The sequence below is a fragment of the Temnothorax longispinosus genome, chromosome 8, assembly GCF_030848805.1.
Source record: "Temnothorax longispinosus isolate EJ_2023e chromosome 8, Tlon_JGU_v1, whole genome shotgun sequence".
Classification (NCBI taxonomy): Eukaryota; Metazoa; Arthropoda; class Insecta; order Hymenoptera; family Formicidae; genus Temnothorax; species Temnothorax longispinosus.
The window spans coordinates 13460825-13485397 of NC_092365.1; the positions used below are offsets into that span (position 1 = coordinate 13460825).

The 24573-nt window shown below is 38.1% G+C and overlaps 1 protein-coding gene across 2 annotated transcripts in view; it reads right to left on the reverse strand.

Moving 5' to 3' along the window:
• The window catches only part of LOC139817307 (uncharacterized), a 234041-nt gene that overhangs the window by 32156 nt on the left and 177312 nt on the right, over positions 1 to 24573 (reverse strand). The window contains exons 3-4 of one of the 2 annotated variants that reach the window (XM_071785287.1): positions 4820 to 4919; positions 4654 to 4755 (exon numbers count right to left, since the gene is read on the reverse strand). The exons of the other annotated variant lie outside the window; for it this stretch is intronic. Coding sequence (XP_071641388.1) covers positions 4654 to 4755; positions 4820 to 4919 — 202 coding nt within the window. The remainder of the gene's footprint in view (positions 1 to 4653; positions 4756 to 4819; positions 4920 to 24573) is intronic. 2 annotated transcript variants of the gene reach the window in all.

Sequence of the window (24573 nt, forward strand, 5' to 3'; positions counted from 1 at the left end):
GCGTCGCGCTGTAGGTAGGTGTTGCGTTATTTCTATTCAGTGTTGCGCCGTACGCTTAAAAATTTCCATTTCAACTCCGGGATGACCGAAAGCGCTGATGCAAAGGCCAGCGCAATTCGCTGACAGCGAGTGGTTAACGCTATTTCGAGAGTCCTGGACTAGCAATGGAATGTCGACTCTGACATTATAAATATCACCGAATTGTAAGATCGGCCGGGCAGTCGCAAATCATAATCTGAACGAACACGTGCGTCACATTAACCGCTACAATATATATCCCGATTACGGCACAACATCAACAACCAAATTTACGCATTTCAATATTATTTGCTTGTGTCATAATTCCGAAAAGCAAGCATTTCAGATTATAAGTCTGAAGTGTAAAGAACTGTGTTGTATGTACGCTGTCGTTTTGTGAACATGTAAGTACATTTTTGTTGTTAAGTTTTATTGGTTTTTTACGCTTGTTACTTTTTTCTTTGATATTGAATATTGAATATCATTTTTTATTCAGCTCTTACTCAATTCTTTGCCAGTCTTGCCAGTGACTATATAATCTTTTTTGCTCATAAAATGTCACGTTGCAAACATCTACTGTAGTATATTGTGCATCTAGGGGAGGAAGCAGCGTTTTTCAGACGAGTGTGAAGTTTGCCACCCGAACCAAAGGCGAGAGCGGCAAATCATGTTTTTTGATGCTCGACAACATATCCAAAGCGCATTCAAATCGGTCGTTATTTTTTAGGGGTTGTTTCAACCCCTAAACGTCAAGATACGCCGCAAAAAAGAAACCCGTGTCTAATGTTTTTTTATGCTTGACAACATATCCAAAGCGCATCCAAATCGGTCGTTATTTTTTAGGGGTTGTTTCAACCCCTAAACGTCGAGATACGCCGCAAAAAAAAATACAAGTTTAATATTTTTTGATGCTCAACGACATATCCAAAGCGTATCCAAATCGGGTAAGGACACTTCCGACCGTTCCCTTGTAAGTTACCAAGAATCACACGATTTTCAATAGATTTAATGCTATATTCATCTCTCATCTGTGGCACTTGTAATAGCGCCCACATTGCACCGTGGGTGATACGCTCCTAAAACGGACCATATCTCGAAAACTAAAAGTCTGCCCATTTTGAGCCTGAAATCATTTTAAAGGGGAAGAATTCTACTTTTTTGAGATTTTTTAGAAGAAAATCGAAAGTGTCCAAATTTGAGAAAAAACGATTTTTTATCTTTACCTTCAAAAATCTTAAGTAATTTTTTACTTAAAAAAAAAAATGATTTTATAGCATTACAGGGCATAAAAAAACCTTTCAAAATCACACCTTGTTTTTTAAAATCGGAGTAGTTTACTGGCATTTATCGGCGTTTGAAGTTTGACGCGACGGCCCAAATGATAAAAATCCAAGCCCCTGTAAGTAGACAACCCGTTGGACAGGGGTAAAAAAATTTGGGCAATGATTTTAGTTCTAATAGGACTACAATTTGTGCAAATTTCAGCATGATCGGGAAACTTTGAAAATTTGGGGTGCATCATTTTATAAATAATGCCCCTTATATACAGGGTGAAGAAAAGTATGAAAATTCTGAAAAATTTTGAAGTAAAACCTTCCATATTGTAGTATATTGTTTGAAAGGGCATGAAACGAGAAAAATTTTGGCGCAAACCAGAAATCGATATGTTGACTCGTTCAGGAGTTATTTAGGGTCAAACTTCGAAAAAGCCAATTTTTGACCGTAAACCCCCGAATAATAATATTAATTTTTAGATTGTATTATTAAAATCATATCAAGGTTACATTAATTTTTTAAATTAAAATTCCTATTTGTTATTGTATATTCTTACAGCCCTTGTTGAGAAGTTCTCAAAGCACTATAATAAAGCTTTCTTTTGTTAAGAATTTCCTGAAATATTTTAAAGTCATGATATTTTTAATATAAAATATGAAATGTCTCGTAAAATATTCATTTTTCGATGACTTTATCTTGATACTTTTATACGTGGAATAATTAAAGGAATTAATTGTTGTAAAAAAACCGAGAAAATTATTGTAAAAAGTTTGCAATGTTTTTGTAGACGTATTTAATTTTCACAAAATTGTAAATATAAAAATTAATATTATTATTCGATTATATCGACCTCTGGTTTGCGCCAATGCCCTTTCAAATAATATACTACAATTGAAAGGGTCCCATTTAAAAAATTCGAGGTGACCTTGTCTTGGTGCTGACCTTGGTGACGCTATCAAAACCCAAACTAATAAGATCAGTAAATAAGTTTTATTAAACCCCACAACTTTTATCCCAAAACAATTTTCTGTAAAACTTATATTTTTCGAAAATTTTCAGGGTTTTCATACTTTTTTCTTACCTTATATGTTGTGTGCGTATAGCCACGCATTCACCCGAAAAAATTACTCTCTCAAGTCGGACACTTATCCGAGTCACAGTATAGGTAAGAACAATAGGTACACTTTATGTCAATGCCTTTGATCTTTGTGGCAAACCACATTGTTGATTTTGCGAATCAAGCTGCATGCACAATGAAAAACACAGGCAACAGGAACAGGAAATATTATTCCCTGTTCCTGTTGCATGTGTTTTTTCATTGTGCATCCAGCTTCAGTTACCCTGCAGTTACCATAATAATCGCCATGTTGTGTAAATCGTTATATTTATTTCCAACTTTTTGACGAAGTGTAGCTACTATTCTTACTTATACTATGTCCTAGTATAGTATATCCTAGTATAGTATCCGATTACAGCGCTTATGTTGCTTGACTTTGATGATCAAATGAACAATGACGATCCTCTAATTCTGACGCTTCCTTCTTACCTGCACTTGTCTATAACACATCTTTAAACTGTTAAAAAATGTAGAGTACCTGTAATAAGATAATGGACAATTGTTGATCGATTTTTTATTTGTCCGCCATTTATAGGGAAAACGTCAGTAGGAGTGAGACAAAGCTATAAGATCCAAGTACGAGAGTGGGGAGACCGTCTGTCTCGATCGTTCGCTATAGTTCCCTATTAATGGCGGACGTGTCCATATTATAGATACTCTACAAAAATCTTGTAATAATATATTAACTGGCAAATATTAAAAACATTTTAACAACAAAATTTTGATTTACAATAAACATTAATAATATTAATTAATATTAACTAACGCTAATTATTATTAATTAATAAAATAATATTATTATTAATATTAGATTTGTATATTCAAAACAACATAATATAATAATAATGAGAAGGCGTACAGGCGCTGTCCAAAGTGAAGATTTTATTTAATAAATCGAATTAAAGTTAAAAAACGATTAGGAATCAAAGAAACATAAATTAAACAAACATAAATTAAAGAAACATAAATCTAAAGAAATCTTTTCTCTGTGTATGTATGTGCACACACGTACACCCTGTATGGGACATCTTATATACATATGTACATAAAATAATTTGAATTAAAAAAATAAATCTTTTTTATGTTTGTATTGAATTATGATTATCTTGTGTACAAGCTTAAAAAATGCGTTTCTTAAACGTTTAAAACTATGGTTTCTAGAACGTTCTGTATGATTTTGTATTAAAACATTTCTCTTATTGACACTTGACGGTTATGAAGCATTATATAGATATGTTTAAGAAACATATATGAAACTAATACGTGTTACCTGAATAGTTTATGCAATTGAAATTGCAAATGAAGAGACGCTTCACCAACGCATCGTAGATGCTTACGAAACGATCCATAACCATCATGGGATCTTTGGAAGGATGCGACAGTCCATAATCTGACATGTCCGTTGAAGCAGGCAAAGAACATTTTGAGCAGTTGTAGTGAATTATAAGTAGATAAACAATTGAACTAAAGATATGTTACATTGTGTCATTGTAGATGTATTTTATCTATATTATAACTCATAAACAAGGCATTTCCGGACATATGTGTATAAAACATTTTTTCCTCGTTAATATGTATGTGGAAAACAAAGTTTGTACAAGTTTCTGAATCACCCTGTATACATATATAGGGTGTTCCATTTTAATTAACGCACTTGAATTTCTTCGAAACCCTGTTTTTACAAGATTGTATGGTATCAAGAGGACATATTGTAATAAAAAAGACCTTGAGTGGAGGCATCATGGTCAAATAAATGTCACCTTCATTTTTTCAAATAAGCATATTTCTGCGAAAAATTGTCGTATTTGATAATTCCTTTCCATTTTAAAGGATATAGTCTCTACATTAAGGAACTTTCGTTGATTTTGATTTTATCCTTCCTCTTTCCCATCTCTTCAAAAGTAAGAGCGTGTTTTTACTCCAAAAACTTGAATAATTTGACGAATTCTACGTGGTGGAATAAATTTTTTTCGTAAACATTATAATAACTATAGTAAAATACGAACTTTTCCTTACAAATTAAAAAAAAGAGAGGAAAATAAAATCGAAATCTAACGAAAGTTCTTTAATGTAGAGACTTTATTCTTTAAAATGAAAAAATTAATTATCAAATACGACAATTTTTCGCGGAGATATCTTATTCGAATTTATGCAAAATTTTGTTATTAATTGAGTGTTGTGATAATTTTGTTGATAAGTGTATTTTAAGTTCTTCCCATATTTTTTTTCTTCAGGGAACTTACAATTTCCTTCAAATCATTAGCTGCCCATGCTGTAATATACATACGTTGCAAAGCAGCTATTATCATTGATAAGAATTGTGGTATCAGGATATACGATTGTATCTGCAAATATTTCCAATTAAAATTAAAATTTACAAAATTTATATAGTTAAATTTAGACACTTACATATAGCATAGGAAAACAACCGCTAATTACAGTAAATCCCATTGTGAGTGTTGTTTTAAAAAGCATGTATTGAATAGCTTGCTTTGTTTTCGATATAAATCTGCTCATATGTAAACAAATAATGTAAATTAGGTTAAGAAAAAGTTTTAAAACTGTTATACAATAAATATTAATAATTATTATCAACACTTTGTAATTGCAATTGCGCTTTAAAAGCAATTCTTGATGAAAAAATATTTTTAAAATATATCTTATTATTACAATTAAACGAGATATATTTTTGACAAGCTGAGTGGACGGTTTGGCTCGGAGTGGAGAGGAGTAAGAAAAAGATTTTTGAGGGGAGGTGAAGCAAGGGAGGATGAAGTGGGGTGGTGGAGCCTGTGGAGAAAAATCGGAGGAGGTCGGGAAAGTGGAGGAGAGGTCGAGGATAGTGTGATTGAGGAGCAGTGAGGAGAGAAAGTAAGGGAACACCTGAGAGGTTAGGATGTGAAGCAGGAAGATAAAGGGCCCAGGTTACACGATGAGGGAGCTGAGCGAGTTGGCAGCATGGAGTTTCGAGCGAGCGATCGATCGACCTGTCGAGAGACAGAGGAATGTGATGGTGGCGCGGCAGGTGCGGAACGGAGCGGGGAGTCTTCGCGACGGGTCGAGGGATCGAGCAATCGAACGTCTGGCTTGGCGGCACGAGACGGACGCGTGAGTAAGGCCCGACACACGTGTAATTGAGGAAAATTCGGTTGCGGAAGGGAGAATAAGACGAGGAGAAAGGTAAGCGGTGATTAGTGAAAGGACAGGTTGCGGAAAGATCAAAGGTAAATGTAGAGGTGAAAGATTTATAGAGGTGAAAGAGATAAGCGTGATAGAACAAAGAGAAAAGAGGGGTGCGGAAGAAAAAGCGGAATAAGGGAGAGGAAAGTAATAACGCACTTGTTATCCAGATTCCAGGATGGAGCGCGAGGGGAGAACAATAGCAGAAGCGGTCGAAAGGATTGTGGAGGAAAAAGTAAGAAAGATGCTGAGGGAGAGGAAAGAGGACGATAGGAAAAAGGACGAGAGGATGGAGGAGCTGGAGGAGAAAGTAAGGAGCTTGGAGAGAAAGGTAGAAAGAATGGAGCAAAGTGGAGGCAAAAGGAAGAGGGAGGAATACGAGAAGAGTGGGACTGAGAAGAAGAAATGGTGGGCGGGGGTAGGTGAAAGGAACGAGGACGAACTAAGGAAAAGGAATGTAATTTTAAGGGTCAAGAAGGAGAAATGGGGAGGCAAGGAGTCGAATTGGGAGAAAGTGAAGGAGTTATTCGCGGAAGAGCTAAAGGTTAGGGTGACGGTAAGAGAGGTGATTGTGATGGGGCAGAGAGGAATATGGATGACCATATTGGTGAAGCTGGGAGATGAGGAAGAGAAGTGGCGGGTGTTGGAGGCGAGGAGAAGGGCAGGGAATAGTATAGGGGTAAAGATTCATGAGGATAAGTCGGTGGAGAGGAGAGATAGAGAGAGAGAGGAGAGAGAAGAGAGAGCGGAAGGGAGAAGAGAGGTGTACAGGAGTACAGGGAGGTCGGAGGAGGAAGAAATTACAAGAGGGATTAGGAGAAACTTCTCATGGCCTCCGATGATGAAAAGAAGAAGGATGGGGGAAAGAAAGACTGGGCTAAATAGGGAAGAGCTGAGACGTGAAGGAGGGAGGCTGAAGGACGGAGTCGCGGCAGGAACGGAGGAAGAAAAAAAGGGGTGAAGAGGATTACAGGGAGGGAGGGTAAATATTTGTGAGGTCGCAAATGGCCAGGCATTGGGGAATGAGCATATGTAAGAGGTTTGGGTACGTTCCTTATGAAAAAAACGCCTTGTAAGCCCTACGGGGAAATACAATAAATACATCATTACATTATTACAATTAAACATTAATATTCTCAAGTAAAGGTATAGCAGGATAAGAGGTCTAGCGGCTCCCAAATAAAATTAAATTAATAGCTTAGGCGTGAGTGGCGTCCGAAGTCGCGCGATCGGAAAGTGACTTTCGGCGAATTCGCAAGTTGCTCCGGTTAGTTGTAAAATTCAATATTGGTACTTCAGCATTGAATGAAAAATCGCAAAAAATTCCAGGCTTAACTAGATATAATAAAAAAGCTATTTCTGGGGTCAAACATTTTTCTATTGTTAAATTCGAATTATGACAGCTATGTGACAAAAAAAATTTTTTTGGTTTAATATTATAACTTTGATCAGTCATATCTCGGAAAGTATTAATCGGAGGATGATCAAAAAATTTTATTTTGTAGGTAATTTTATTCTCTAAATATTTGATTTTTTTATATTTCGTTGTAAGTGCAATCGTTAGTCTGCCAACTTTGAATCAAGACAAAATTGTACCTTTGACAAAGATTTACGGGGTAAATAATTTGTTGTTATTATTAACATTAGATATGCCTTGAAACGACTATACAAGAGGAAAGTCTCACAAATATTTTTAATTTTTTATGATTTTTTTGACAATGAAACAAAAATCATACAAATAGCTCGCGGTAATAGTGACAAACGAAAAGGTGAAATACAATGTAACGTGAAAGTGAAATATAGTGTAACGTGAAAATGAGTTGAAACGTGATTAGACCGTGGCAGAAGGCCGAATGAACGATATACGGGTCAAAAAAATGTGTCGTATGGCTCACGCATCCTTAGGCGGTAACTGCGTCCGTTATTCCGAGAAGTAACACGAGCTTGCAAAGTGATCGCACAAGCTCAGAAGTGGTTGTCCGGATCGTTGCAACTCGAACCACGCCGTCATCTCCGGGGTGCAGTTTCACAATTCGAGTGAGAGGCCATTGACTCGGTGAAGTGATCTTGGAGCGTACAAGGCATAAGGCACCAACGTCAGGAACATTCTCGGTTTTGTGCCACTTTGGCTGGGCTGTCATCCCGTGGATATATTTGCGCGACCATCGAGACCAGAAATGATTGCGCATTTTCTGGATATGCTGTCACCGGGATAGCGTGCTGTCGGCAGTCTTCTCAAGTGACGGTTCGAGCACGGCCAGAAGATGGGCCCGATAAGGAAGTGCCCCGGTGTAAAAGCGGAAATGTCGTCCAGATCGTCGGATAAAGCCTGGAGCGGTCGGGAGTTCAAGCAGGCTTCGACTTGTGCGAGGAAAGTGGACATTTCCTTGAAAGTGAGTGTGCTCTCTCCGATGACTCTTCGAAGGTGGTGTTTGGTGGACTTTACAGCGGCCTCCCAGAGCTCGCCAAAGTGTGGTGCAGCAGACGGATTGAAGTGCCACTTCACACCTTTGGAGATGACGAAGTTGGCGATGCGACGGCCGTCGGCGGATGACGCGCGAAAGAGGTCCTGCAGGACTCGGTCAGCTCCGACGAAGTTTGTGCCACAGTCGGAGTAGACTTCCTCACTGAAGCCTCGACGTGCGGTAAAGCGACGAAATGCCGCGAGAAATGCGTCCGTTGGATAGTCGGAGACCACATCGAGATGCACGGCCTTGGAACAGAGGCAGACGAAGACGGCGATAAATGCTTTGTGAGCCTTGTGCCCTCGTCCCCTGCTCGTGCGGATGAGGATGGGGCCGGCGTAGTCCAAGCCGGTCCGGAGGAAAGGGCGCGCCGGTGTGACTCGTCCTCGAGGAAGGTTTCCCATTGGCGGCTGTGGGGTAGCCGCTCGCCAACGTGTGCAAGTAACGCAGCGGTCCAGCATTTGTTTGACCAGTGTCCGGCCTCGTGGGATCCAAAATCGAAGGCGGAGGAAACTGAGAATGAGCTGCACTCCCCCGTAAAGTGTTCGACGGTGGCAGAAGTTGATCAGCAGCCGAGTGAGCCACGAAGATGGTGGCACGATCATCGGGTGCTTCTCATCGTGAGACAGCGGTGCGTGCTTTAGGCGTCCTCCTGCTCTTAGCACGCCGTGGTCATCCAGGAACGGATTTAAGTGCACCAGTGGACTTTTCGGTGGTACAGTGCGGTTGGAGGTGACTGCGGTGACTTCGGCGGCGTAGTGCAACTCTTGCACTACGCGGAGCCACAGAAACAGTGCCTCATTTAGTTTGTCAAGTTGAAGCGTGAGCGCAGTGCGGGCGGCGGAGTGCCGCCATCGAGAGCACCAGGCCGTGACTCTCAATAGACAGTGCAAAGAGGAGAACCTGAGGAGCATTTCAGGCTCGGCTTCAACCTTTTCGGTGGAGATTACGTCGGCGAGCGCCGGCAAGAGGTTGGCGCCAACGAGCAAGTGCGAGTTTAACGATTTACCGGACTTTGTGCGTTGCGACCCGTTAAACACAACTCTGAGCTTGGTTGTGAAGCTGGCTTCCCGGAACACTTCGTGATGTGGTAAGTTGCTGGCAAGTGCTACACTTGCCTACTTCTTTGTCCTCAAAACTGCTCACCTCCGTCATATGTTGCAGGTCCTCATACTCCTGCATGAAGGCTCGGTAGAGCTCACCGAATCGCGAGTCTTGGTCACATCGTCGCTCCATGACTGATAGCAGACGCTCTGCCGGCTTACGAGTCTCAGCGAGGGTCGTTGGAGTTGTTTTAAACGGGAGTCTCACGACGTACCGTCCGGTAGCCGTACGCTCGTGGGTGCGCACGAAGATTTTCTCACATTTTTTCTCTTCGGACGTAAGCGCGGCGGGAGAGGAAATGTCGGTTTCCTGCTCCCAAAAGCGGCGCACTAGATCGATCAGTTCGTGGTCGGCGGTGCATTGAAGTGAACTGCGGTGCCCAACTGTTGCACCGCAGCCCCCTAAGAGGGATCCACCCGAGGACCGTCTTTTGCGCGATTGGAGCTTGAGGTCCGCCCTTGCGGATACCGTCTTCAAAGATAGTAGAGCAAACTTCAGCTTGGAGAAGTATCTCGACTGGATCGTTGGCCAGGAACTGCGGCTGCGTAACAATTGATCTCCGACTAAATATCTTCGACAAAATATCTTGGTCAAAATATCTCACCGACAAAGTATCTCGCGACTAAATATCTCGCCGACAGATAATTTCACAAATATCAACAATATAGCTGAACATAAGGCGTTTATTGCAAATCTATTTGGAAAGTTGTGAACCCATGTGGCACCTCGTTTCGCGTAGACAATGTATGCGTGGAGGCAGTAGGTTCCGCCCCCCTGCGGGGGGTTCCACTATTATTAAACTAGACACGTAGTGTGGCGTTTATTGCAAAATTGGCGTTTATTACAACATAAATAAAAGCAATGAGATATTTTGTCAAAAATATTGTGTCGAGAAATATTTCGACGTGAGATATTTTTCCCGAGTTATTTTGTCGTGTTGGAAGTGAGGCTCACTGTAACCTTCCCACGGGCCGCTCCCGATTTTGAGCCTCCGATTCCTAAAATTGACACGGCGGAGTACGAGCGTTGAAGGCGGAGCTATTGAGTCAGAGATTCCGAGATAATCGACACCTTGGATCCCTGATCGAGAACTGTAACGGCGTGTGGATCTCCATGGCGATCAGCGACCATCACCCGCGTGGTTGCAAGAAGAATTGCCTTGCTATCGTCGGCTTGACGCACTGCGGATAGTGCGCTGACCTCTACAGGTTTCGGCGCGGTAATTTGAGCCTCGTGGAGCATCGTGTGATGCCGAGATTTGCACGTCAGGCAAGTCTTTGAAGATTGGCACTTCGCGATCAGACGATTGCCGAGACAATTGAGTTACAAGACAATTTCCATAAAAAGAGAGGGGATAGGGTTGGCACGAACAAAAATCCCTAGGTAACTCAAATTAAACTTCCGTGGATTTGTAACACCGAATAAGTAGTAATATGTTGGTTAGCCGACACCATAAGCGCGTGTTCAGACATATGCGTGCTCGCCGTATATAAAATATTAAATATTTTATAAACTCCTTTTTTTTAGATAGGATACATGTGTATCGTGGCATGTAATTAAAATAAATGTAATAAAAAAACGTACAATAACAAGGTGAGAAAACTTGTATTATAAAAATAAGTAAAAAGGTGTATAGATGCATGGATAAATTATACAGTAAGATAATAAGAAATTAATACTGATGCTGTAATAAATTGACGAGTGACAAATTACTGTTACTTTGTAATATTATTATTCTTGTAACAACATTAATGAGCAATTTTTTTTACTAAATTAAGTTCTTATTGTTAATAGCTTTTTACTTACTTTTTACTCTTGTACATAGTTTTTTTCTCCTTAAGTTTAAAAATGTAGCTTTGGTAAAATATTGGTAAATGTCTACAATTAGAATGTAACTTATAATTTATAAAGCGAGGTTTACGTGCATGGGGGGTGCAGGGGAGGGCGAAGCCCCCCCGCTCACGCATAAAGTGAAATACACGTCCTAAACGGGCACGCCAAAGGCGTGTCCATGGGAGGGTGAGGGGGGCGAAGCCCCCCCCCCCCGCCATGCATCAACCCAACCCACACCAACAGGTGCACAGGGGGGGGCGGAGCCCCCCCCCCCGCCAATACCCCTAGGTTTACTCACACAATGGGGGTGCAGGGGGGGCGAAGCCCCCCCGCCTACACATATAGGTACTTTGATACATTATATAGGATAGCATACTGTACAAGGTGAAGCAGGGTCTACCCCATAAAGTCATTAACTTTTGAAAATAATGATTTTATGTAAATATTTACCACAATATCTTAGTAAATACAAGCGACCCCCAAATTTTATTGACAGATTCCACACGATTTAAATAATTTGCATTATTGTTTACAAAAAGATAACTGGAGGCAATTACTTAAGCTAGATGCGGCAGACGTCTTCGTTGTAGAATTTATCATAAAAAATAAATACGAAAACATAGGTTAAATGACGCGCTTTAACAGTATTTAATAGTATTTAATTCCCCCATCTATACAATTACCAATATTTAATATTTCATATACGGCGAGCACGCATATGTCAAACCACGCGCTTATGGTGTCGGCTAACCAACATATTACTACTGATTTGGTGTTACAAATCCACAGAAGTTTAATTTAAGTTACCTAGAAATTTTCGTTCGTGCCAACCCTATCCCCTCTTTTTTATGGAAATTGTCTTGTAACCGACAATTGTAGCACAACCGATTAGTCTTTACGAAAGATTTGCGCTCATTGGCCGACTTAGTCTTGAATTCGTTGCAAGTCATTAGAGTGTGCTTTCCTTTGCGCAACGCGTACTGTGGATCGGAACTGTGTTTTGCAACGTGAATTTTTGCGGATCGTGACGACTCTGAGACTTTAGAAGCGGGTTTAGGTTTCGCGGCATTAAGTGTCAGTATGCGTTTAGTCATAAAGTCAGTGAGTGTAGTGTGATCCGGCGGATTGACGGAGGCTACGGTCAACTTGACGCTACAAATACTTTGAAGCGTTCTTCTTCTTCTTATTTCTTCGTTGAAAGAAAGGCAGCCGGAGTCGCAGATGGAGGGCTCCCTCTCGAGATGCGTACGCGGATCAAAGAGCTCGACTACGAGGTGGTTAAAAAGGTCCATCCCGTGGGACTCGATAGGCTTGCCGATACTCTCCTGCGCGTTTGCAGCGGTCGTAACGGCGTTAAAAATTCGGTTAAGTTCCTCAGCGGTATCCCTCTTCATCTTCGCGACGGCGGTAAACGTTGCGAAGTTGAAGCGTATCAACTCTCTTTTGTTCTCGTAGTGTTTGCCTAAGATCGCCCATGCGCGGTCGTAATTGTCTTCGGTTACGTTTAACGACCGAATTAACTTTTCAGTAAGACCTTGTAAGCACGACCGGAGGTAATGGAATCGCTCAACGTTTGAGATGGTTGAGTTTTGACCGATGACCGACTGCAACAGGTCACGAAATGACGGCCAGTCTTCATACGTGCCTAAGAAATGCGGCAACTTAATGCGAGGCAACGAGGTCTTTGGAGAGTGTTCGCTGCTTTGTTCTGACGACGCGGACGACTTGGTTACATTTGAGAATCGGCTCGCGTATTCCGATAACAAGCTTCGTTGATGCACGTAAGTGTTTTCAATCGAGTCAAAAATATCTGATTTGACGTACTCACTCTTTTCATAGGCTTCTTTGTAGCATGCTCGTATTATATCGTGCTGCGATTCGAATTTCGCCCATAGGTCGTCGAGGATTCTGATTCGAGTTTCTACGTCGCTGAGGGTGATGTTGGCTGCGCCCATCTTCTTCAAGTTGTCGACTGCCCGACAAATGCGACCTTGTATGTCGCGCTAACCGGTCAGTAGGGCGCTCCTTTCCGTGTTCATGGCTGTCTTTTGATTTTAGGCACTCTCAAATCGCGATTGCCGGCGAGAATCCGGCTCGGAGGACCAGAAAATGTGCGAAAGTGCGCGGATACGCGAGTGATAGCGCGACAAGGACAAGCACAAGAAAACACAGTTTAAAAAGTCAATAAGTACACTAAAATCCGTATATTACAAATAAAGTTAATACAAACAATATGTACAAGTTTGTTCCTTTCAGCAAATAAGCCGTGACAAAAGCGCGCACAGAATTGAGTACGGCGTGCAAAAAGCAGCAAAGCGTGTTCGCGAAGCAAGATAGCAAAGATTCGTATTCGAGCGAAAGCGAATTCTAGGCGGTGTACTAAAGGCGGTTTTACTTGCGGTGAACTGCAAGCGAGAGAGCCTCTCCATCGAAGTAAGCTTTTTTATAAACGAGCTTTCTCTCGGCAATCACCAATAGATTTAAAGCTTTGGCGGTGACCTCAGGTCTTTACGTGTGATTGGCGGCCAAAGGGCTCGCCGCGCATTGATTCGCATCTGACATGCGCGAGGCGCGAATTGTGACGAGCAATTGGCAATCGGCTGCTTACGTCACCGCAATGTGCCGACTCGAGACGAAGTATTGGTAACCGGCCGTCAGCAATTGTTTGTCACGCTGACAATGTTTATAATGTGGGTTTTTCTATCGCACAAGGACATAAAAACAGCGTTCAAGAAACGTCTTGAAAATTATAGATTGAATAATGTTCTTAGAAAAGCCCATGTTATAATGCAGAGCACAAAGAAATTACATAGGATTATATATTTTATTGAATAAGGAAGGCACACGCATTGTGCCTTTTCCTGCGACGAAATCGATGAATGAAATCGCGATCTCAAACGAAGTTACTCAGGAGAGTGCTTTCTATAATATACGTCAAGGTCGCAGGAGGTTGCTTGCATAAACTAAATAATTACTATTTTTTTTACTATTTTATCTTGAAAAATGGTTCTTTGGTAGGAGTCGCCAATTCGTTTTAAGGGCTTTTATTTTAACCCAAAATGAAGCTTTTTACAAAGTTTTATTGAAATCAGAGGTACACCGTTTTCAAAACTTTATCCTTTTATTTTTTTTCTCAGCCGCTGTATTATAAATATTAAGATAGAGTTTGTGTCATATAAATTATAATTATTATTCGTGTCATTACAAATTATTCAAAATATTATTAAATATTTTTTTTTAGAATTTTTATTAGAGTATAATCAACCATCACGCGATACTGAACACTGAAGACATTTTTCTCTTGAAAAATGATAGCTTTTTGATAGCTTTTTGTCTACTACTAATTCATAAAGAGAATTTCGTTACAAGAGGTTGATCCTGCTTTTAGTTTTATTAAATGCGTATTGAAAGTTACTCTCACTGTGTATTTATTTCACGTATCTGATTACCTGTGTTATTTACTGATAGAAAACCCACGGAAGTATCCTCCGATTTCGATGAGCTTTTAATATGTTGTTTTTTAGATAAAAATAAGAGACACGTATTTTTCTATACGTGCCCATATACATGTTTAAAAGGTAAAACGCTCTTTTGAAAAAAAATTTTCTTTTTTGGCCCGTATATCTCCAAAACAAGATAGAAACATATTCCAAAATGGAAATTAAATAGTTTCAAAAGTAACGTATTAGTTAAAACAGTAACACAGAGACAATTTTTTAATTTTTTAATTTTTTAAAATACCTTTACACCACTGATGTTGTAAACGCACAACGTTATAATTATTCATTAGTGTACTTACTTGGCAACACCGAGTTGCCTCCTATAAGTAATCTGACCCTAGCGACTAAAGTCATTTCTGAAATCCGCCGAAAAACCTGACGATTGCATCGGACGATCAATCATCCGATGCAAACCGACACCGGAACCAGGAGCGTTCAACTCCGGGACAACCAAAAGCGCTGATGCAAAGGTCAGTGCAAGACGCTGACAATGAGAGATCAACGCTATCTCGAGAACCCCCGAGTTAGCAACAGAATGTCGACTCCGACATTATAAATACCGCCGAATTATAAGATCGGGCGGGCAGTCGCTAATACAAGCATCTAAGCATCTAAGCATCTAAGCATCTAAGCATCTAAGCATATACGTGCGTTACAATAACAGTCACATTAATAAACGTCTAGCCCAGTCAAATTAGATTATTTTTGAGCGTTTGAATGAAAAAATTGCCGGCAAGCTGGAAACTGGTATACAGGTTCATTTTAGTGTTCTTTTAAACATACTAAAAGTCCCCATACATAGAGCGTGAGCCGGCTGCACCATCTTGAAAGAAAGAGTACAAAAATGGGTTTTTTGCGAATAACTCGGAAATTATTAGTTTCACGGGAAAGAACAATTAGAGCGAAAATGTAGCTGATAAAATTCCTCGCAATTTGGTTTTTTGTAGAACTTCGTACGACCATTAGTTCCCGAGATAGATTTTTTTGAAGCATCGGGCAAATGAGGAAAGAGCTGTTTCTTCGAGCGTTTTTTCAAAATACCTCAGTTCTGGCTGTCCGAAAGTAAAAAATGCATACAATGAAAGTGAAAGAGAATTAAATTATCTACAAAATGCATTATTTATGTTATACCGCGCGACTAATATTTCTGGAAATATTACGATTTAAATGAAATTTTGACTTTTGGAAATTACTAAATAATACCTCTTGATAATAATAATTTATTGTAAACTTATATATAATGCGTATTAATATCTAGAACGTATCAATATCTTCTTCAACTTCTTCGTCCAGCTCGTATATGTTTAGGCACCTTGTTTCCTGGCAGTTACCGCAAAGATCGGAGCACTTAAGACCTGCTTTTTTGCACCCACAGGACATTGTGCAATGTTTTTTACAGTTGCATGAGACAAGTCGTAAAATTTCATCCGGTGCTGGGGATTCCAACGTTTGGAGAGGCTGCAGATAGTTATTTACTTTGTGCCAGCCCCACATTTCGGGGTCCTTATAATTACCCAACCACGTTTGTACTTGGTGGTAGGCTCGGAATGAGTGTTGGGCAGCTGCCCCCTCTGTTGGTGGCAATGATGGCATACGGGATGTACTTTTTTGTGCAAATCTTTTAAACTCGTTGTAACGATGAACATTTAAATTGATTTTTTCTGGATGTTTTGCTCCATAAATATATAAAAACAGAATTTCTCCAGCTCGTTGAATTTCTTGGGCAGTCGAATTGCTATTGACGAAAATATTATTAACGTGTCTAAGTTCTTCTACTCGCTGCAGCAGATTAACAATTTTGTTTTTTCCCTTTTGAAATATTGCCGAAGTCGTGTCACAGCCGCTGAACGCATGGGCCAGCAAAATAGTTTCTTTTAAGTATTCATCTTCTTGAAGTTTTTGGGAAGAATATATTTGTCTTTCGGTTTTCCCTTTTCCTTCAAAAAGAAGATGTTATTATTCACAGGTGCTAGAGCAATAGTCAAAACAAGAAGATCTACATCCTCTCCTACTATAGCACATTGCCTAGTCGCAGAAATTTCAACTGCTGTTGACATGATGAGTACGTCAGCATCGCTTTCCGCCTGCCTGACTGCAAATTCTTTATCTTCGAATTTATCTTTTAGCATGGAAATAAGCCTCATTTTATTTTTGTCATTGCGTAAGAATTGTTCTTGGGTCACGGTGGCAACCATGTGTTCCTGAAAAATAATATCGGAGCATGATTTTTTCGCGCTACGCCGGTGTTGTTCGCATCGTTTTGTACTGTTGCCAGCATTGTCGTAGCCGTCAAAGACGATGACGCAATGATCTCCATAATGTTTTTGAACGTAATTCACGTACGCAGAACAAATGTCTCTGTATGATTTGTTGCAGCTCCAAAGGACACGGTGTAATAAGAAGCCTCCATCTATAACATACGTGGTGTCTACTTCTGGAATAACAGTTTCCGTACATTCTTGAAAAATTTTATACATCGCCGATTTATTCGTTTTTCTCATTCCTGCCTCGCAAAACAAGGATAGAGGAAACGGAGCAAGTTCATATTGCAAGAATTCAGGAAGATCCTCATCCTTCTTTTTCGCAATGATAATTCTCTGGAATATCATTAAAGGATCTATTACTGCTCGTTTGTCATGGACCTTGATTGAAGAGTTTACAGCAGCCAGTGATTGCACTCTATTACTGCGTTTCATATGTACATCCTTGAAACTCTTGTCGATTATAGAGTCATCCATACTAGACTCTCCATTCTCTCGCGCAAGAAAGCAATTTATAATTTCTTGATCCCCGATGACTCCGCTGCTTAAAGACATAATTTCGTTTGATATTTCCAAAGGGTTGTGAGTTTCTAGCCATTCACCAAGTTTTTTCACGTCTTCATCATCTCGTTGCATTCTTGTTTCTCGGGCCTCTACATGCTGCTCTCCAGACGTAAATTGGACTTTACAATACTCCTCGAAACTTGCACAGATATCGTGAAGAATTGGCATTGTAATAACGAAGGACATGAGGGTTTCGTCCGTTATACCTCTCATGACCGGACCTCCTTTGATTTTAAATTCTCTGTTGAGTGTTTGTTCAATTGTCTGATCTGACCATGTACCCGTCCAGAATTTCTTAGTACGCTTCATTGTGAAGTAGCCACGTTTTTTTTTAGTTTTATTAAAGTCTTTGTCGATAACACCTTTGCAAAAAAAACACGTGTTCCGAAAATCGAATAATTCTTTTTCACTTCTCAACATTTTCTTCCATGTAGATTCATCAGTAGAAGTAGATGCTTCATCTCTTTCTTTTCTTTTTAAATCAGCTGTGATACTGTTCCTTCTCGTATAAGTTTTCCGACATTTTTGATGCACGCGCACAGAAGTTAATTGCATTATCAAGGGACTCTTCCCATCTTCTCGCAGTTTGCTACATTCGAGGATCGTCTGCAATCCTTTTCCCTTAACTTCGAAGAGTGTTTGTGTAGAATCTCTCTCATTGCAGATGAAACACTTTAATTCATGAGCCATGTTTCGCTATGCCTTCACCTGAGAAAGTTCATAAATATTATTATAAATGTTCGTTACAGTTCAATTTCCCATTATTTTTATTATTATTATTTATTATTATTATTATTATTATTATTGATTATTATTATTATTATTATTATTATTATTATTGTATTTTATTATATTTACGTTTTGACATTAATATTTGTTTATGAATTTTACTTTAGGTTATGTACGCAGTTTTTTATGTTTTTATTGGTTTAATTTATTAGTATATCAACAATAAATATGCATCCCTTACTTGCACTGTGTGCTCGCCTCTGCATATGAAACAGAAATTTGTTGCGGCCACTTTTGACGCCCTATATCTCGAATACTACCCGTCTTAAAAATTTGACCCAAAGACCAACGGGAAGCTTACATCATGTATAATGAGATTTGAAACTTACGCCGATCGCAAAAATTTCCAAATAAATTTTTTCGACAATATTTCAATCATTAAAAATTACGGTAAACTGAGGAAAAAAGAGCAACATTATTCTAGCATCTGTTGTTGGTATAATTGTTGGTCACATATTAATGCCGAATATACTGTTTTTCAGGAAATTTTATAAGCTTCAAATTTGGTCTGAAGCATTTTGTACGTATCTCTCATAGAAACTGAGAAAATTACAAAAAAGTGTGGCAAACCCCATTTTTTACGAAAACTCTATAAGAAAGGCATAATTGAAATGACAATTTTTTAAAAACTTTTATTTCAAAACCGGTTCCACTACAGGATCACATACATATGCATATAAACTTTTGAAAAAATGTCGATATTATTTTTTCTAAAGTTATTTTATGTCATGTTTTGTAAAAAAACTATAAATTATTAAGAAATTTTTAACATAAACAAATATTTAAAAGGCTATATCTCTGGAAGTATTCATCACAGAAGGTCAAATAAAAAATCATTTTAAAGATAATTTAATAAACTTCAAGAAACATGTGTATTTTTTAAAAAAAGATAACTCGGAAGTCCGCCATTTTGAGAAGTGTACCTAAAAACCGTTTCTTTTACGGATATCAAAAATACTATTAGTCGTGTGCAAATTGGTCAAAAACCAAAATAATGAAAATTTAATAACCTTTCTATTTGATTTTAACAATTTTTTACGTAGGATTACCCATTTCCGACTTATATTGCGAGGAAATATTTATTCTCATAATTTCCAAAAGTCAAAATTTTATTTAAACCGTAATATTTCCAGAAATATTAGTCGCGCGGTATAACATAAATAATGCATTTTGTAGGTAATTTAATTCTCTTTCACTTTCATTGTATGCATTTTTTACTTTCGGACAGCCAGAACTGAGATATTTTGAAAAAACGCTCAAAGAAACAGCTCTTTCCTCATTTGTCCGATGCTTCAAAAAAATCTATTTTGGGAACTAATGGTCGTACGAAATTCTACAAAAAACCAATTTGCGAGGAATTTTATCAGCTACATTTTCGCTCTGAATGTTCTTTCCCGTGAAACTAATAATTTCCGAGTTATTCGCAAAAAGCTCATTTTTGTACTCTTTTTTTCAAGATGGCGCAGCCGGCTCACGCTCTATGTATGGGGACTTTTAGTATGTTTAAAAGAACACTAAAATGAACCTGTATACCAATTTCCAGCTTGCCGGCAATTTTTTCATCCAAAAATTTTAATTTGACTGGGCTAGTCATATTATTCGTCAAATAGTAATCGTTATAATCGTTAAGTGACTATCAAGTATAACGCAAATATCGGGAATTAATCCTAAGTAACTGGGACAATTGTTAACTTAATCAAAAGAAATATATTTCAATTAATTTTCATTTAAAACAGTGCGACAAGTTAATTCTTCCTCCGACCCGGAATCCCCGAATCCTGTGCCGACCCTGATCACCAACTCCCGGTAGCGGCACAACAACTGGTGGCAGCGGTGGAATTCTGGCACATCGGAGAACGTTCCCGTCGCGTGTGTTCCCGTCGCGAGTGTCACGAGTATTTGCCTAAAAAGAAGAGCGAATAAGTAAAATTGGTGAAACCAGCCCTGAGGGAAGCACCCGGTGGCAGCCCGCTCCAAAGGAAGGAAGCACCCGGCAGCAGCCCGCTCCAGAAAAAGGAAGCACCCGGTAGCGGCCCACGAGTATCAGCGACACCGGAGAGAAAACGACCTACCGCAACAGCGACTCGCAGCCAAGCAGAGAGACGACGAGACACCGGACAACGACCCGGCAGACTGCTGACCAGCAACATGCGACTACTAATGTAAGTCGAAACATTGTAAAGCGTATAATTGTAAAACGTTATAAAAGCGGTAAATGTTAGAGGACAGAGACACCTCCCGCCGAGCAAAATCGAGCCCGTAATACATTAGATGTTGGACAGTGAAACGCGAGATCGCCCTGTCTGTAATCCGTCGTGGTTACACAGAGAGAAATACAAATTTTTGTTTGTATATTGTGTTATCAAACGTAAAGTACGTTGAATCTAAAATTAATTGTATAGCCTGCATGAATTCGTCCTTAGGAATATTGCACTTGTTAGAAATGTATGCCTATCTATTAGAGATACCTTCCAGTACTAAATTTATAGGGATGTTAGTGAATAGCGATATTGCATTTAATGAAATAAGAGCATGATCATTATTAATGTGTGACCACGAATTTAATTGGGAGAACGTTGAAATCCTAGATAGGGAACGATATTTAGGAAAACGACTTGTTTCAGAGATGTCTCATATCAAGCTACAAAAAAATAGTGTCAACATGCAAACGGATACAGAGTTTATGCACCATGCATACGTGTCTATTATAAATAAATTGTAAACCATGCCCAGAGTAACAATTTGCGTCGTACCGCCTGACATTGCCTATACATAGAATTTTTAGTTTCATTTCTTATTGTCTTCATCTACACGTTTATAATTGTATTGTTTATACACCGAATATTTATTAGTTTTATTTTCTCACTTATTTGACCGACACGTTTTATAATTTGACTTGATCTACACGTTTACAATTTTCATTGTTTATACACCGAATATTTATTAGTTTTATTTCTTACTTATTTGACCTACACGTTGTATAATTTGACTTAAGACCTCTTTCTGTTAATACTTTTTTGTGCGTCGTGCCGTCGGGATCTCAGAATCCCTTGTGCAGATTATACATTTTTCTTTGTGATGTTCACACCGCATTTATATACCCGCCTCGCTTGGCTTATTCGGATGCATTTGTTCTCCAGACTACTTGGTGAGTTACCATAGAATTTTTAATTAATACTTGGTGTAATAAAGGAACTATTTTTACAGATATGGATCTAGTAGTCTTTTTCAATTTTGTTTCTTGAAATCTTCAAGCAGGAAACTTACCACTTTGGAATGGAGAACTGTGCAATATTTTAATTTCATTTGTCGTTTGATATCGCTGAAGATGGCTCGATCTATGAGCTGAAATGTTCGATTGTATTTCATTTGGAATGGATTTGGAATAAATCAGTGACTCTGATCATCTACGCACAGACAACTGCGTTTGACTCTCATAGCCATCCTATTACGAATTTCCAATTCCGAGAGTCCTAAATTATTATTTTAATAAAAATAGTGTAATTTATCAAGATATTTCTTTAAACTGAAATTTTTAAGGTGGTGCTAGGTGGGATTAATTAAGAGTATTTTTTTATGGTAGGGGTAGTGCAAAAAATTTGGGAATAGAACAACGAATTAGCAACAAAATAGCACTAAATATATAGGGTAAATAGTCCAACAATGAACCATGTAAATTTCAGAAGCTTATATCTCTCTCAATTATTGAATTGGAGATCTGTGTTTTTCCATACAGTTCATGATTTTAGTTGGCTACATACTGTATAAGATGATTTATAAGTTATTTTTAAAGTTTAGTCACAATTTCGATTTTTTTAAAACAATGTCAAATGGTTCATTGTGTACCAGGGGTGTGTACACAATGAACCTAGCCATTTTTAATAATAAACCACATGTTTTATACAGTAAATTGTTAGTGTTATTTTAGTTTTACTGTTTTAAAATGTTTATTTAAGGAAGAGATAATTATAAGACATGATAAGTAAGGTTAGGATAGTATGACTTTAAATTAAAGCTAACTTAATTTGCATATATGTTATGTTTTTATTTTTTAAAAGTTACAATCAAAATTATTATTTTTAATCAAACTTTTTCTCACTTATATTAGATTATTATTTATTATAGCAACTAGTCAATTAATAAGACTAATAACACAGATAACTGTAGTAAAAAACAAAATGGTTCATTGTAGACCATATAACATTTTTCACGATAATCTCCAAAAAATATGGTAAAATAATGCAATAGAAGAAAGTTGCTTACAGAATTATAAAGCCAAATATACACACAAAATTATAAAGTAATTAAAAAAATGATAGATATACAACAAAAACGTAAAAAATATGTAAAACTTACCAAAAAAACTTAGTTTGTTACTCAAAAATCACAAAATGTGGCCTTAAACGGTCGTCCTTTGAGCGATTTGCCGGCCGATTGGGGAGCCGAAAAGGAGTTCAAATACGTTGCATGACAACAAGCACAATCTAACAACATTACATTTATGAAATATCGCAATGGTTTATAGTGTACTACTGGTTCATTGTTGAACTACCTACCCTATGTAATTGTTTTTTTATCTTATTTTTTTTATGTGACTGTGCTAACTTAAACTTAAGCTGGCACAGCCATCGTTTTGTTCGAAATTGCTACAGCAACAAAATTCGAAACCGAGCAACAAATTAGTAACAAAAGGACACTTTTCTATGTATGTTTTATTTCATTGTGCTAAAGTGGCTGTGTCAACTTAACTTAATAGACATATGGAATAAATGTATGGAAGCGTGTATACAGAGCGTTTTCTAATTAATTCCTGGAAATGATTTTTTAAAACATAACTGTATCATATATGGTTGAATTTGTAAAAAAAATGTATATCACTCGTGCGTGGAAAGTGGCCCATTATTGCGCGCGCGTCATCTGTGCGACGGATGGCCAATTCCATACATGAGTCAAAACAGTGCGGAAATGTAACATAATGGGCACTTTCCACGCACTTTGTAACATAAAATAGGGTGTGTAACACGTGCGGGTTGAGAATTGGACACTCGTGCGGGTGATCGCACTCGTGTCCAATTCTCAACTTCTCGCACTTGTTACACAAATAACTATACCTTTTATTTAGTGATAAAAAAATTTTAAAGTTAAAAAAAATGTTAAGTAATGGGGTATTTTAAAAAATTAAAAAAAATAAAAGAATTTGGTAATTGTGTACATGGTTTCAGTCATTTATGCCTTTTAATACTCAAAATAACTGCTACATTTCTCAATTTTTTTTTTGTTAATAACTCTTCAATGAACAACGAGCGTGGGCTGAAACCTTCTAAAGGTCACTCAAAAGGGTGACCTTGACAACATACTAAAAGATCAAGGTCATCCAAGGTGACCACTTCCAGCTGCACAATTACCAAAAATTTTTTTGTTACTGTTTTAAAGTACTTTTCAAGGCACTTTATTTCCATTTTAAAAAATTTTTCTATTTTGTATAGTTTCGGAGATATTCGGCTAGAAAGAGAAAAACTGATTTTTTTCAAATCAGGGTATTTCACTCCCTAAACATGCGTATGGGCACGTATAAAAAATATGTGTCCCTTATTTTTATCTAGAAAACAATATATTAAAAGCGCATCAAAATCAGAAAGGGACACTTCCGTGGATCTCCTTAAAAGTAAAATTAAAATACGAGGATAAAGTTCTTTCTCTGAAAGAGCACGGTAATTTTGTTAGGCACACTTGTACAACAACTGTTTTTATTTTTAAGGAACAGTAAAATATATGATTAAATATTGTATTTTCACGATTTCATATTTGTTTCTTCTTATTCTTTTATCACTATCCTTTATTTACTCAAAATGTATTTTATTTCTATGTTTTATTCAAAAGGTTCTACGTTGAATATATTGAATTCCCGCTTTTTGGTCATCAGAGCGGGGCTTAACCTCGAATCAATGTTGGCTCGCAGTCGTGCTATAGTTTATGCAGGCCACTAGCAGTCCATACTTATATAGTCAAAGGAGTGCTCCTAATACTTATAAGATAACCTCTACTCGAGTGACAATTATTGCTGAAGTATGAAGGTTATTGTAATAAAAAAAGAGAAATATTATGTTAAAGTTAAGGGAAGGAGTATACGAAATTATAAGAGTGTGCTGACGGTGATCGCATGCTCATGCTGGGCGCACACTGACTGCGCTGGAAATGTTGGGTATGAGTGAATTTTCGATGATTGATAATAAGCTTCTTCATTATATTTGTATTTCAGAAACGTTAAATAAAGTTTTCTAATTGCAATACTGATGTATTTTGCATTTTATTAACGATTTCTCGGGGTATCTCATATTAGGAACATATATACTTTTTCGATTTTGCATAAAGTTTATTTTTTCTAATTTTTCACATTTTTTTAATTTTCAAAAAAATTAATATTTAAATTAGTTTTTACATTTCAGCATCTTAAAGCTTATTAAGTT